The sequence below is a fragment of the Hyla sarda genome, chromosome 8 (assembly GCF_029499605.1).
Source record: "Hyla sarda isolate aHylSar1 chromosome 8, aHylSar1.hap1, whole genome shotgun sequence".
Classification (NCBI taxonomy): domain Eukaryota; kingdom Metazoa; phylum Chordata; class Amphibia; order Anura; family Hylidae; genus Hyla; species Hyla sarda.
The window spans coordinates 13,001,170-13,018,435 of record NC_079196.1 but is presented as its reverse complement, the minus strand read 5'-3'; the positions used below and the strand labels follow the sequence as shown (position 1 = coordinate 13,018,435).

The following is a 17,266-nucleotide window of genomic DNA, read 5'->3' as shown; positions in this document are numbered from 1 at the left end:
GTTGTTATAGTATACAGTATATTAGGTTGTGTATAGTATACAGTCTATTAGGTTGTGTATAGTATACAGTCTATTAGGTTGTGTATAGTATACAGTCTATTAGGTTGTGTATAGTATACAGTATATTAGGTTGTGTATAGTATACAGTATATTAGGTTGTGTATAGTATACAGTATATTAGGTTGTGTATACTATACAGTATATTAGGTGGTGTATAGTATACAGTATATTAGGTCATGTATAGTATACAGTATATTAGGTTGTGTATAGTATACAGTCTATTAGGTCATGTATAGTATACAGTATATTAGGTTGTGTATAGTATACAGTATATTAGGTCATGTATAGTATACAGTATATTAGGTTGTGTATAGTATACAGTATATTAGGTTGTGTATAGTATACAGTCTATTAGGTCATGTATAGTATACAGTATATTAGGTTGTGTATAGTATACAGTCTATTAGGTCATGTATAGTATACAGTATATTAGGTCATGTATAGTATACAGTATATTAGGTTGTGTATAGTATACAGTATATTAGGTTGTGTATAGTATACAGTCTATTAGGTTGTGTATGGTATACAGTATATTAGGTTGTGTATAGTATACAGTCTATTAGGTTGTGTATAGTATACAGTATATTAGGTTGTGTATAGTATACAGTCTATTAGGTTGTGTATAGTATACAGTCTATTAGGTTGTGTATAGTATACAGTATATTAGGTTGTGTATAGTATACAGTCTATTAGGTTGTGTATAGTATACAGTATATTAGGTTGTGTATAGTATACAGTCTATTAGGTTGTGTATAGTATACAGTATATTAGGTTGTGTATAGTATACAGTATATTAGGTTGTGTATAGTATACAGTCTATTAGGTTGTGTATAGTATACAGTATATTAGGTGGTGTATAGTATACAGTCTATTAGGTTGTGTATAGTATACAGTCTATTAGGTTGTGTATAGTATACAGTCTATTAGGTTGTGTATAGTATACAGTCTATTAGGTTGTGTATAGTATACAGTCTATTAGGTTGTGTATAGTATACAGTGTAGTCTATTAGGTTGTGTATAGTATACAGTATATTAGGTTGTGTATAGTATACAGTATATTAGGTTGTGTATAGTATACAGTATATTAGGTTGTGTATAGTATACAGTGTAGTCTATTAGGTTGTGTATAGTATACAGTCTATTAGGTTGTGTATAGTATACAGTGCAGTCTATTAGGTTGTGTATAGTATACAGTATATTAGGTGGTGTATAGTATACAGTATATTAGGTTGTGTATAGTATACAGTCTATTAGGTTGTGTATAGTATACAGTGCAGTCTATTAGATTGTGTATAGTATACAGTCTATTAGGTTGTGTATAGTATACAGTATATTAGGTTGTGTATAGTATACAGTCTATTAGGTTGTGTATAGTATACAGTGCAGTCTATTAGGTTGTGTATAGTATACAGTATATTAGGTTGTATATAGTATACAGTATATTAGGTTGTGTATAGTATACAGTGCAGTCTATTAGGTTGTGTATAGTATACAGTATATTAGGTTGTGTATAGTATACAGTATATTAGGTTGTGTATAGTATACAGTGTATTAGGTTGTGTATAGTATACAGTGTATTAGGTTGTGTATAGTATACAGTATATTAGGTTGTGTATAGTATACAGTGTAGTCTATTAGGTTGTGTATAGTATACAGTATATTAGGTTGTGTATAGTATACAGTATATTAGGTTGTGTATAGTATACAGTATATTAGGTTGTATATAGTATACAGTGTAGTCTATTAGGTTGTGTATAGTATACAGTCTATTAGGTTGTGTATAGTATACAGTATATTAGGTTGTGTATAGTATACAGTCTATTAGGTTGTGTATAGTATACAGTGCAGTCTATTAGGTTGTGTATAGTATACAGTCTATTAGGTTGTGTATAGTATACAGTCTATTAGGTTGTGTATAGTATACAGTCTATTAGGTTGTGTATAGTATACAGTCTATTAGGTTGTGTATAGTATACAGTATATTAGGTTGTATATAGTATACAGTATATTAGGTTGTGTATAGTATACAGTATATTAGGTTGTGTATAGTATACAGTATATTAGGTTGTGTATAGTATACAGTATATTAGGTTGTGTATAGTATACAGTATATTAGGTTGTGTATAGTATACAGTGTATTAGGTTGTGTATAGTATACAGTGTAGTGTATTAGGTTGTGTATAGTATACAGTATATTAGGTTGTGTATAGTATACAGTCTATTAGGTTGTGTATAGTATACAGTATATTAGGTTGTGTATAGTATACAGTCTATTAGGTTGTGTATAGTATACAGTATATTAGGTTGTGTATAGTATACAGTCTATTAGGTTGTGTATAGTATACAGTGCAGTCTATTAGGTTGTGTATAGTATACAGTCTATTAGGTTGTGTATAGTATACAGTATATTAGGTTGTGTATAGTATACAGTCTATTAGGTTGTATATAGTATACAGTATATTAGGTTGTGTATAGTATACAGTATATTAGGTTGTATATAGTATACAGTATATTAGGTTGTGTATAGTATACAGTGCAGTCTATTAGGTTGTGTATAGTATACAGTATATTAGGTTGTGTATAGTATACAGTATATTAGGTTGTGTATAGTATACAGTGTATTAGGTTGTGTATAGTATACAGTGTATTAGGTTGTGTATAGTATACAGTGTATTAGGTTGTGTATAGTATACAGTATATTAGGTTGTGTATAGTATACAGTGTAGTCTATTAGGTTGTGTATAGTATACAGTATATTAGGTTGTGTATAGTATACAGTGCAGTCTATTAGGTTGTGTATAGTATACAGTATATTAGGTTGTGTATAGTATACAGTGTAGTCTATTAGGTCGTGTATAGTATACAGTATATTAGGTTGTATATAGTATACAGTGTAGTCTATTAGGTTGTGTATAGTATACAGTCTATTAGGTTGTGTATAGTATACAGTCTATTAGGTTGTGTATAGTATACAGTCTATTAGGTTGTGTATAGTATACAGTCTATTAGGTTGTGTATAGTATACAGTCTATTAGGTTGTGTATAGTATACAGTCTATTAGGTTGTGTATAGTATACAGTATATTAGGTTGTATATAGTATACAGTATATTAGGTTGTGTATAGTATACAGTATATTAGGTTGTGTATAGTATACAGTATATTAAGTTGTGTATAGTATACAGTATATTAGGTTGTGTATAGTATACAGTGTATTAGGTTGTGTATAGTATACAGTATATTAGGTTGTGTATAGTATACAGTATATTAGGTTGTGTATAGTATACAGTGTATTAGGTTGTGTATAGTATACAGTGTAGTGTATTAGGTTGTGTATAGTATACAGTATATTAGGTTGTATATAGTATACAGTATATTAGGTTGTGTATAGTATACAGTATATTAGGTTGTGTATAGTATACAGTATATTAGGTCGTGTATAGTATACAGTATATTAGGTTGTGTATAGTATACAGTATATTAGGTGGTGTATAGTATACAGTATATTAGGTGGTGTATAGTATACAGTATATTAGGTGGTGTATAGTATACAGTATATTAGGTGGTGTATAGTATACAGTATATTAGGTGGTGTATAGTATACAGTATATTAGGTGGTGTATAGTATACAGTATATTAGGTTGTGTATAGTATACAGTATATTAGGTTGTGTATAGTATACAGTATATTAGGTTGTGTATAGTATACAGTATATTAGGTTGTGTATAGTATACAGTATATTAGGTTGTGTATAGTATACAGTATATTAGGTTGTGTATAGTATACAGTATATTAGGTTGTATATAGTATACAGTATATTAGGTTGTGTATAGTATACAGTATATTAGGTTGTGTATAGTATACAGTGTAGTCTATTAGGTTGTGTATAGTATACAGTATATTAGGTTGTGTATAGTATACAGTATATTAGGTTGTGTATAGTATACAGTGTATTAGGTTGTGTATAGTATACAGTCTATTAGGTTGTGTATAGTATACAGTGCAGTCTATTAGGTTGTGTATAGTATACAGTATATTAGGTTGTATATAGTATACAGTATATTAGGTTGTGTATAGTATACAGTATATTAGGTTGTGTATAGTATACAGTGTAGTCTATTAGGTTGTGTATAGTATACAGTGTATTAGGTTGTGTATAGTATACAGTGTATTAGGTTGTGTATAGTATACAGTCTATTAGGTTGTGTATAGTATACAGTGCAGTCTATTAGGTTGTGTATAGTATACAGTATATTAGGTTGTATATAGTATACAGTATATTAGGTTGTGTATAGTATACAGTATATTAGGTTGTGTATAGTATACAGTATATTAGGTGGTGTATAGTATACAGTATATTAGGTTGTGTATAGTATACAGTATATTAGGTTGTGTATAGTATACAGTCTATTAGGTTGTGTATAGTATACAGTATATTAGGTGGTGTATAGTATACAGTATATAAGGTGGTGTATAGTATACAGTATATTAGGTTGTGTATAGTATACAGTCTATTAGGTTGTGTATAGTATACAGTATATTAGGTTGTGTATAGTATACAGTATATTAGGTTGTGTATAGTATACAGTATATTAGGTGGTGTATAGTATACAGTATATTAGGTGGTGTATAGTATACAGTATATAAGGTGGTGTATAGTATACAGTATATTAGGTTGTGTATAGTATACAGTATATTAGGTTGTGTATAGTATACAGTATATTAGGTTGTGTATAGTATACAGTATATTAGGTTGTGTATAGTATACAGTATATTAGGTTGTATATAGTATACAGTATATTAGGTTGTATATAGTATACAGTATATTAGGTTGTGTATAGTATACAGTATATTAGGTTGTGTATAGTATACAGTATATTAGGTTGTGTATAGTATACAGTATATTAGGTTGTGTATAGTATACAGTATATTAGGTTGTATATAGTATACAGTATATTAGGTTGTGTATAGTATACAGTATATTAGGTGGTGTATAGTATACAGTATATTAGGTTGTATATAGTATACAGTATATTAGGTCGTGTATAGTATACAGTATATTAGGTGGTGTATAGTATACAGTATATTAGGTGGTGTATAGTATACAGTCTATTAGGTTGTGTATAGTATACAGTGCAGTCTATTAGGTTGTGTATAGTATACAGTCTATTAGGTTGTGTATAGTATACAGTATATTAGGTTGTGTATAGTATACAGTCTATTAGGTTGTGTATAGTATACAGTGCAGTCTATTAGGTTGTGTATAGTATACAGTCTATTAGGTTGTGTATAGTATACAGTATATTAGGTTGTGTATAGTATACAGTCTATTAGGCTGTATATAGTATACAGTATATTAGGTTGTGTATAGTATACAGTATATTAGGTTGTATATAGTATACAGTATATTAGGTTGTGTATAGTATACAGTGCAGTCTATTAGGTTGTGTATAGTATACAGTATATTAGGTTGTGTATAGTATACAGTGTAGTCTATTAGGTTGTGTATAGTATACAGTATATTAGGTTGTGTATAGTATACAGTATATTAGGTTGTGTATAGTATACAGTATATTAGGTTGTATATAGTATACAGTGTAGTCTATTAGGTTGTGTATAGTATACAGTCTATTAGGTTGTGTATAGTATACAGTATATTAGGTTGTGTATAGTATACAGTCTATTAGGTTGTGTATAGTATACAGTGCAGTCTATTAGGTTGTGTATAGTATACAGTCTATTAGGTTGTGTATAGTATACAGTCTATTAGGTTGTGTATAGTATACAGTCTATTAGGTTGTGTATAGTATACAGTCTATTAGGTTGTGTATAGTATACAGTATATTAGGTTGTATATAGTATACAGTATATTAGGTTGTGTATAGTATACAGTATATTAGGTTGTGTATAGTATACAGTATATTAGGTTGTGTATAGTATACAGTATATTAGGTTGTGTATAGTATACAGTATATTAGGTTGTGTATAGTATACAGTGTATTAGGTTGTGTATAGTATACAGTGTAGTGTATTAGGTTGTGTATAGTATACAGTATATTAGGTTGTGTATAGTATACAGTCTATTAGGTTGTGTATAGTATACAGTATATTAGGTTGTGTATAGTATACAGTCTATTAGGTTGTGTATAGTATACAGTATATTAGGTTGTGTATAGTATACAGTCTATTAGGTTGTGTATAGTATACAGTGCAGTCTATTAGGTTGTGTATAGTATACAGTCTATTAGGTTGTGTATAGTATACAGTATATTAGGTTGTGTATAGTATACAGTCTATTAGGTTGTATATAGTATACAGTATATTAGGTTGTGTATAGTATACAGTATATTAGGTTGTATATAGTATACAGTATATTAGGTTGTGTATAGTATACAGTGCAGTCTATTAGGTTGTGTATAGTATACAGTATATTAGGTTGTGTATAGTATACAGTATATTAGGTTGTGTATAGTATACAGTGTATTAGGTTGTGTATAGTATACAGTGTATTAGGTTGTGTATAGTATACAGTGTATTAGGTTGTGTATAGTATACAGTATATTAGGTTGTGTATAGTATACAGTGTAGTCTATTAGGTTGTGTATAGTATACAGTATATTAGGTTGTGTATAGTATACAGTGCAGTCTATTAGGTTGTGTATAGTATACAGTATATTAGGTTGTGTATAGTATACAGTGTAGTCTATTAGGTCGTGTATAGTATACAGTATATTAGGTTGTATATAGTATACAGTGTAGTCTATTAGGTTGTGTATAGTATACAGTCTATTAGGTTGTGTATAGTATACAGTCTATTAGGTTGTGTATAGTATACAGTCTATTAGGTTGTGTATAGTATACAGTCTATTAGGTTGTGTATAGTATACAGTCTATTAGGTTGTGTATAGTATACAGTCTATTAGGTTGTGTATAGTATACAGTATATTAGGTTGTATATAGTATACAGTATATTAGGTTGTGTATAGTATACAGTATATTAGGTTGTGTATAGTATACAGTATATTAAGTTGTGTATAGTATACAGTATATTAGGTTGTGTATAGTATACAGTGTATTAGGTTGTGTATAGTATACAGTATATTAGGTTGTGTATAGTATACAGTATATTAGGTTGTGTATAGTATACAGTGTATTAGGTTGTGTATAGTATACAGTGTAGTGTATTAGGTTGTGTATAGTATACAGTATATTAGGTTGTATATAGTATACAGTATATTAGGTTGTGTATAGTATACAGTATATTAGGTTGTGTATAGTATACAGTATATTAGGTCGTGTATAGTATACAGTATATTAGGTTGTGTATAGTATACAGTATATTAGGTGGTGTATAGTATACAGTATATTAGGTGGTGTATAGTATACAGTATATTAGGTGGTGTATAGTATACAGTATATTAGGTGGTGTATAGTATACAGTATATTAGGTGGTGTATAGTATACAGTATATTAGGTGGTGTATAGTATACAGTATATTAGGTTGTGTATAGTATACAGTATATTAGGTTGTGTATAGTATACAGTATATTAGGTTGTGTATAGTATACAGTATATTAGGTTGTGTATAGTATACAGTATATTAGGTTGTGTATAGTATACAGTATATTAGGTTGTGTATAGTATACAGTATATTAGGTTGTGTATAGTATACAGTATATTAGGTTGTGTATAGTATACAGTATATTAGGTTGTGTATAGTATACAGTATATTAGGTTGTGTATAGTATACAGTATATTAGGTTGTGTATAGTATACAGTATATTAGGTTGTGTATAGTATACAGTATATTAGGTTGTGTATAGTATACAGTATATTAGGTGGTGTATAGTATACAGTATATTAGGTTGTGTATAGTATACAGTATATTAGGTGGTGTATAGTATACAGTATATTAGGTGGTGTATAGTATACAGTATATTAGGTTGTGTATAGTATACAGTATATTAAATTGTGTATAGTATACAGTATATTAGGTTGTGTATAGTATACAGTATATTAGGTTGTGTATAGTATACAGTATATTAGGTTGTGTATAGTATACAGTATATTAGGTTGTGTATAGTATACAGTATATTAGGTTGTGTATAGTATACAGTATATTAGGTTGTGTATAGTATACAGTCTATTAGGTTGTGTATAGTATACAGTATATTAGGTTGTATATAGTATACAGTATATTAGGTTGTATATAGTATACAGTATATTAGGTTGTATATAGTATACAGTATATTAGGTTGTGTATAGTATACAGTATATTAGGTTGTGTATAGTATACAGTGTAGTCTATTAGGTTGTGTATAGTATACAGTATATTAGGTTGTGTATAGTATACAGTATATTAGGTTGTGTATAGTATACAGTGTATTAGGTTGTGTATAGTATACAGTCTATTAGGTTGTGTATAGTATACAGTGCAGTCTATTAGGTTGTGTATAGTATACAGTATATTAGGTTGTATATAGTATACAGTATATTAGGTTGTGTATAGTATACAGTATATTAGGTTGTGTATAGTATACAGTGTAGTCTATTAGGTTGTGTATAGTATACAGTGTATTAGGTTGTGTATAGTATACAGTGTATTAGGTTGTGTATAGTATACAGTCTATTAGGTTGTGTATAGTATACAGTGCAGTCTATTAGGTTGTGTATAGTATACAGTATATTAGGTTGTATATAGTATACAGTATATTAGGTTGTGTATAGTATACAGTATATTAGGTTGTGTATAGTATACAGTATATTAGGTGGTGTATAGTATACAGTATATTAGGTTGTGTATAGTATACAGTATATTAGGTTGTGTATAGTATACAGTCTATTAGGTTGTGTATAGTATACAGTATATTAGGTGGTGTATAGTATACAGTATATAAGGTGGTGTATAGTATACAGTATATTAGGTTGTGTATAGTATACAGTCTATTAGGTTGTGTATAGTATACAGTATATTAGGTTGTGTATAGTATACAGTATATTAGGTTGTGTATAGTATACAGTATATTAGGTTGTGTATAGTATACAGTATATTAGGTGGTGTATAGTATACAGTATATTAGGTGGTGTATAGTATACAGTATATAAGGTGGTGTATAGTATACAGTATATTAGGTTGTGTATAGTATACAGTATATTAGGTTGTGTATAGTATACAGTATATTAGGTTGTGTATAGTATACAGTATATTAGGTTGTGTATAGTATACAGTATATTAGGTTGTATATAGTATACAGTATATTAGGTTGTATATAGTATACAGTATATTAGGTTGTGTATAGTATACAGTATATTAGGTTGTGTATAGTATACAGTATATTAGGTTGTGTATAGTATACAGTATATTAGGTTGTGTATAGTATACAGTATATTAGGTTGTATATAGTATACAGTATATTAGGTTGTGTATAGTATACAGTATATTAGGTGGTGTATAGTATACAGTATATTAGGTTGTATATAGTATACAGTATATTAGGTCGTGTATAGTATACAGTATATTAGGTGGTGTATAGTATACAGTATATTAGGTGGTGTATAGTATACAGTCTATTAGGTTGTGTATAGTATACAGTGCAGTCTATTAGGTTGTGTATAGTATACAGTCTATTAGGTTGTGTATAGTATACAGTATATTAGGTTGTGTATAGTATACAGTCTATTAGGTTGTGTATAGTATACAGTGCAGTCTATTAGGTTGTGTATAGTATACAGTCTATTAGGTTGTGTATAGTATACAGTATATTAGGTTGTGTATAGTATACAGTCTATTAGGTTGTATATAGTATACAGTATATTAGGTTGTGTATAGTATACAGTATATTAGGTTGTATATAGTATACAGTATATTAGGTTGTGTATAGTATACAGTGCAGTCTATTAGGTTGTGTATAGTATACAGTATATTAGGTTGTGTATAGTATACAGTATATTAGGTTGTGTATAGTATACAGTGTATTAGGTTGTGTATAGTATACAGTATATTAGGTTGTGTATAGTATACAGTCTATTAGGTTGTGTATAGTATACAGTATATTAGGTTGTGTATAGTATACAGTGTAGTCTATTAGGTTGTGTATAGTATACAGTATATTAGGTTGTGTATAGTATACAGTGCAGTCTATTAGGTTGTGTATAGTATACAGTATATTAGGTTGTGTATAGTATACAGTGTAGTCTATTAGGTCGTGTATAGTATACAGTATATTAGGTTGTATATAGTATACAGTGTAGTCTATTAGGTTGTGTATAGTATACAGTCTATTAGGTTGTGTATAGTATACAGTATATTAGGTTGTGTATAGTATACAGTCTATTAGGTTGTGTATAGTATACAGTCTATTAGGTTGTGTATAGTATACAGTCTATTAGGTTGTGTATAGTATACAGTATATTAGGTTGTATATAGTATACAGTATATTAGGTTGTGTATAGTATACAGTCTATTAGGTTGTGTATAGTATACAGTATATTAGGTTGTGTATAGTATACAGTCTATTAGGTTGTGTATAGTATACAGTCTATTAGGTTGTGTATAGTATACAGTATATTAGGTTGTGTATAGTATACAGTATATTAGGTTGTGTATAGTATACAGTGTATTAGGTTGTGTATAGTATACAGTATATTAGGTTGTGTATAGTATACAGTATATTAGGTTGTGTATAGTATACAGTGTATTAGGTTGTGTATAGTATACAGTGTAGTGTATTAGGTTGTGTATAGTATACAGTATATTAGGTTGTATATAGTATACAGTATATTAGGTTGTGTATAGTATACAGTATTTTAGGTTGTGTATAGTATACAGTATATTAGGTGGTGTATAGTATACAGTCTATTAGGTTGTGTATAGTATACAGTATATTAGGTTGTGTATAGTATACAGTATATTAGGTTGTGTATAGTATACAGTATATTAGGTGGTGTATAGTATACAGTATATTAGGTGGTGTATAGTATACAGTATATAAGGTGGTGTATAGTATACAGTATATAAGGTTGTGTATAGTATACAGTATATTAGGTTGTGTATAGTATACAGTATATTAGGTTGTGTATAGTATACAGTATATTAGGTTGTGTATAGTATACAGTATATTAGTTTGTATATAGTATACAGTATATTAGGTTGTATATAGTATACAGTATATTAGGTTGTGTATAGTATACAGTATATTAGGTTGTGTATAGTATACAGTATATTAGGTTGTGTATAGTATACAGTATATTAGGTGGTGTATAGTATACAGTATATTAGGTTGTATATAGTATACAGTATATTAGGTTGTGTATAGTATACAGTATATTAGGTTGTGTATAGTATACAGTATATTAGGTTGTGTATAGTATACAGTATATTAGGTTGTGTATAGTATACAGTATATTAGGTTGTATATAGTATACAGTATATTAGGTTGTGTATAGTATACAGTATATTAGGTGGTGTATAGTATACAGTATATTAGGTTGTATATAGTATACAGTATATTAGGTGGTGTATAGTATACAGTATATTAGGTTGTATATAGTATACAGTATATTAGGTGGTGTATAGTATACAGTATATTAGGTTGTATATAGTATACAGTATATTAGGTGGTGTATAGTATACAGTATATTAGGTTGTGTATAGTATACAGTATATTAGGTTGTGTATAGTATACAGTATATTAGGTTGTATATAGTATACAGTATATTAGGTTGTGTATAGTATACAGTATATTAGGTTGTGTATAGTATACAGTGCAGTCTATTAGGTTGTGTATAGTATACAGTCTATTAGGTTGTGTATAGTATACAGTATATTAGGTTGTGTATAGTATACAGTCTATTAGGTTGTATATAGTATACAGTATATTAGGTTGTGTATAGTATACAGTATATTAGGTTGTATATAGTATACAGTATATTAGGTTGTGTATAGTATACAGTGCAGTCTATTAGGTTGTGTATAGTATACAGTATATTAGGTTGTGTATAGTATACAGTATATTAGGTTGTGTATAGTATACAGTGTATTAGGTTGTGTATAGTATACAGTGTATTAGGTTGTGTATAGTATACAGTATATTAGGTTGTGTATAGTATACAGTGTAGTCTATTAGGTTGTGTATAGTATACAGTATATTAGGTTGTGTATAGTATACAGTGCAGTCTATTAGGTTGTGTATAGTATACAGTATATTAGGTTGTGTATAGTATACAGTGTAGTCTATTAGGTCGTGTATAGTATACAGTATATTAGGTTGTATATAGTATACAGTGTAGTCTATTAGGTTGTGTATAGTATACAGTCTATTAGGTTGTGTATAGTATACAGTATATTAGGTTGTGTATAGTATACAGTCTATTAGGTTGTGTATAGTATACAGTGCAGTCTATTAGGTTGTGTATAGTATACAGTCTATTAGGTTGTGTATAGTATACAGTCTATTAGGTTGTGTATAGTATACAGTCTATTAGGTTGTGTATAGTATACAGTCTATTAGGTTGTGTATAGTATACAGTATATTAGGTTGTATATAGTATACAGTATATTAGGTTGTGTATAGTATACAGTATATTAGGTTGTGTATAGTATACAGTATATTAGGTTGTGTATAGTATACAGTATATTAGGTTGTGTATAGTATACAGTGTATTAGGTTGTGTATAGTATACAGTATATTAGGTTGTGTATAGTATACAGTATATTAGGTTGTGTATAGTATACAGTATATTAGGTTGTGTATAGTATACAGTGTATTAGGTTGTGTATAGTATACAGTGTAGTGTATTAGGTTGTGTATAGTATACAGTATATTAGGTTGTATATAGTATACAGTATATTAGGTTGTGTATAGTATACAGTATTTTAGGTTGTGTATAGTATACAGTATATTAGGTGGTGTATAGTATACAGTCTATTAGGTTGTGTATAGTATACAGTATATTAGGTTGTGTATAGTATACAGTATATTAGGTTGTGTATAGTATACAGTCTATTAGGTTTTGTATAGTATACAGTATATTAGGTGGTGTATAGTATACAGTATATAAGGTGGTGTATAGTATACAGTATATTAGGTTGTGTATAGTATACAGTATATTAGGTTGTGTATAGTATACAGTCTATTAGGTTGTGTATAGTATACAGTCTATTAGGTTGTGTATAGTATACAGTATATTAGGTTGTGTATAGTATACAGTATATTAGGTTGTGTATAGTATACAGTATATTAGGTGGTGTATAGTATACAGTATATTAGGTGGTGTATAGTATACAGTATATAAGGTGGTGTATAGTATACAGTATATAAGGTTGTGTATAGTATACAGTATATTAGGTTGTGTATAGTATACAGTATATTAGGTTGTGTATAGTATACAGTATATTAGGTTGTGTATAGTATACAGTATATTAGTTTGTATATAGTATACAGTATATTAGGTTGTATATAGTATACAGTATATTAGGTTGTGTATAGTATACAGTATATTAGGTTGTGTATAGTATACAGTATATTAGGTTGTGTATAGTATACAGTATATTAGGTGGTGTATAGTATACAGTATATTAGGTTGTATATAGTATACAGTATATTAGGTTGTGTATAGTATACAGTATATTAGGTTGTGTATAGTATACAGTATATTAGGTTGTGTATAGTATACAGTATATTAGGTTGTGTATAGTATACAGTATATTAGGTTGTATATAGTATACAGTATATTAGGTTGTGTATAGTATACAGTATATTAGGTGGTGTATAGTATACAGTATATTAGGTTGTATATAGTATACAGTATATTAGGTGGTGTATAGTATACAGTATATTAGGTTGTATATAGTATACAGTATATTAGGTGGTGTATAGTATACAGTATATTAGGTTGTATATAGTATACAGTATATTAGGTGGTGTATAGTATACAGTATATTAGGTTGTGTATAGTATACAGTATATTAGGTTGTGTATAGTATACAGTATATTAGGTTGTATATAGTATACAGTATATTAGGTTGTGTATAGTATACAGTATATTAGGTGGTGTATAGTATACAGTATATTAGGTTGTATATAGTATAATGTTCCGTTTAGGAGATTTTCTCTGTTTTCCTTCTTTCTCTCCAGCTCAGGACAGGGTGCTCAATAAGAAGGACCATGTGATAGAATCCATACCTGTCCAGGTGACGACTGGACGGGACATGAAGGACCACAAATCCCACCAAACCCAACAATCCTCCAAGACATCGAAGCGTTTAGATCTCTACACTAAAGATAGTGGAGGGAACGATTACAGAGAGCCGGGGCGCCCCAAATTTCCAGAAGGCAATGATCAGTCCGTCTCACACCCGGCCGCCAACATCAGGACGAATCGTCCCAGCAGCGATGTCAGGGCAGAGCATCTGAGCTCCCACCTCCCAGAGGTAAATATAGGGGGGAACTAGAGGGGGCGCTGTGTCAGGGCCCTAATAATAGCAGCAGGGTATAAGTGTAACCATGTAAGAAGCTCAACAGAATGGCGCAGGCTATAGAACACATTCAGTCACTAGACACAGTTCTTGCACACAAAATCACAGTTTGCACATTTTAAAGGGGTACTCCGGTGGAATATATATATATATATATATATATATATATATATATATATATATATATTTATTATTATTATTATTATTATTATTATTATTATTATTATTATTTTGTATTTTTTATTTATTTTTTTTTTGTTTAGGTCTTTATAAGTCAACTGGTGCCAGAAATTTAAACAGATTTGTAAATTACTTCTATTAAAAAATCTTTACCCTTCCAGTACTTTTTAGCAGCTGTATGCTACAGAGGAAATCCTGTTCTTTTTTTTTATTTCTTTTTTGTCTTGTCCACAGTGCTCTCTCTGCTGACACCTCTGTCCGTGTCAGGAACTGTCCAGTGCAGTATAGGTTTGCAATGGGGATTTTCTCCTGCCCTGGACAGTTCCTCATGCAGAGAGCACTGTGAACAAGACAAAAAAAAAAAAGACAGAAAAAATTCTAAAAGAAAAGAATTTCCTCTGTAGCATACAGCTGCTAAAAAGTACTGGAAGGGTAAAGAGTTTTTTTTTTTTTAATAGAAGGGATTTACAAATCTGTTTAACTTTCCGGCACCAGTTCATTAAAAAAAAAAAAATGTTTTCCACTGGAGTATCCTTTTAATCTATCCCTTAAATCGGTGTTCTCCAAACAGTGTGCCTCCAGCTGTTGCAAAACTACAACTTCCAGCATGCCCAGACAGCCGTAGGCTGTCTGGGCATGCTGGAAGTTGTAGTTTTGCAACAGCTGGAGACACACTGTTTGGAAGACACTGCCCTTAATTTCAGGGATCCAGAAATAAGGCTTTTTGAGATGAGCGATGACCCTCCCTGCCGATATCTGTTTTGAGAAGTGCTGATATAGATGGTTCAGGTCGGCTCCATCCTGATGATACTTCAGAATAGTCTCTTACCCTCATCTTATATGATACATCTGGCTGATATTGCGTTCGATTAACCATAAACCACTGGCAGGTTCTATAAGGCTGCGTTCACACGGCCGTCTAGACCCGTCCCGTTCTTCTCCCGTCAAAAATAAGAACGGACAATTACAGATGCAAGCGGATGTTATCCGTTTCTATCCATTATTGTTCAGTTAATAAACCCCCCAAAAATTTTTTTTTTTTTTTGTTCTGAGCAAAAAAAAACTGATTGAAAAAAAGGATGCAAACTGATTACATTAAAGGCTCATCCGTTTTTCCCATAGACTTCAATGTTAAATTTATTGCATCCGTTCTTTTCTTCAGTTTTTTTGTTTTTTTTTTGACAGGAGAAAAAATACTGCATGCAACGTCTTTTCTCCCGTAAAAAAAAAAAAAAACGGAAATGAGCGCAGAGGGGTTTCAAACGGAGGCAGGTGGCCGTTCTAAGGTACCCGCTCGCCATGCTGCGATACAGGTTTATGAACACGTACCACGCAGACGGGTGCAAACGGATGTGAAAAGATTGGAGAAAAAAAAATCCCATTGACATCAATGGGATAATTTTACAATTCTTTTGTAATCTGTTTACAAACTGCAACAACGGAACCTAAACGGGGAACGACGGCCGTGTGGACGCACCCTAAGTAACAACTTCTATGTATAGACTAAGATAGGCTTATAGACTAAGGGGGAGATGTATCAAAACCTGTTCAGAGAAAAAATGGCTGAGTTGCCCATAGCAACCAATCAGATCGCTTCTTTCATTTTTGAAAAGGCCTCTAAAAAATGAAAGTAAAAATCTGGTTGCTATGGGCAACTCGCCCACGTTTCCTCTGCGCAGGTTTTGATAAATCTCCCCCTATAGGTCATAACTTCTATGTATGAATAGACTTAATGCCTTTGAGTAGGGTCCCTATTAAATAATGTGAATTCAAGTAGAGAAAACAGACAATGGTCGCACATCCACAATTTGTATTTTGATCTAATTGCTTCTCAGCATAAATTCAAAAACTAACAGGTTGTTATTATACATTTTGATCCAAAGGTACAAGCCCACGTGCCACGTCAAGGCCACCTATTTAGAGTGGGTCCCTAACGTCCCTAGCATTAAATGGCGTAGCACTGGGCGGCGACCACCACCGCCGCGACACCAGTGCCCACAGGGGGAACGAACCACTGGCAGAGCGGCCCCAATGCCACTCAGACCAGTCTCAGGGCCGCGCCTCCCCACAGCCACGGTAGCAATGGACACCGCACAGCACCACACCAGTGTGAACAAGGTGTAAAAGCTCACTTACCATGTGCTCCCAGTCAGACTGGGAGGCTGCCAGAAATGGAAGGGGCCCTGTGTAGCTTCCTGCTAATTTATATAGGGCTGGGCTGAGGGGGAGGGGTGGAGTGCAGACCAAGTGAAAACAACAAAAAAAGAAGGGAGTAGAAGACACAATGTGAATTCAAGTAGAGAAAACAGACAATGGTCGCACATCCACAATTTGTATAATGATCTGATTGCTTCTCAGCATAAATTCAAAAACTAACAGGTTGTTATGATACATTTTGATCAAAAGGTACAAGCCCACTCGCCACGTCAAGGCCACCTATTTAGATTGGGTCCCTAATGTCCCTAGCGTTTTGATCAAAATGTATCCTAACAACCTGTTAGTTTTTGAATTTATGCTGAGAAGCAATCAGATCAAAATACAAATTGTGGATG

The 17,266-nt window shown here is 31.0% G+C and overlaps 1 protein-coding gene across 2 annotated transcripts in view; it reads left to right on the top strand.

Annotated features, from left to right (window-relative positions):
- DTX3L (deltex E3 ubiquitin ligase 3L) overlaps positions 1 to 17,266 on the top strand; it is an 81,908-nt gene that overhangs the window by 49,278 nt on the left and 15,364 nt on the right. For both annotated transcript variants that reach the window (XM_056535009.1, XM_056535008.1), the window contains one exon: positions 14,194 to 14,489. In XM_056535009.1, coding sequence (XP_056390984.1) covers positions 14,194 to 14,489 — 296 coding nt within the window. The remainder of the gene's footprint in view (positions 1 to 14,193; positions 14,490 to 17,266) is intronic.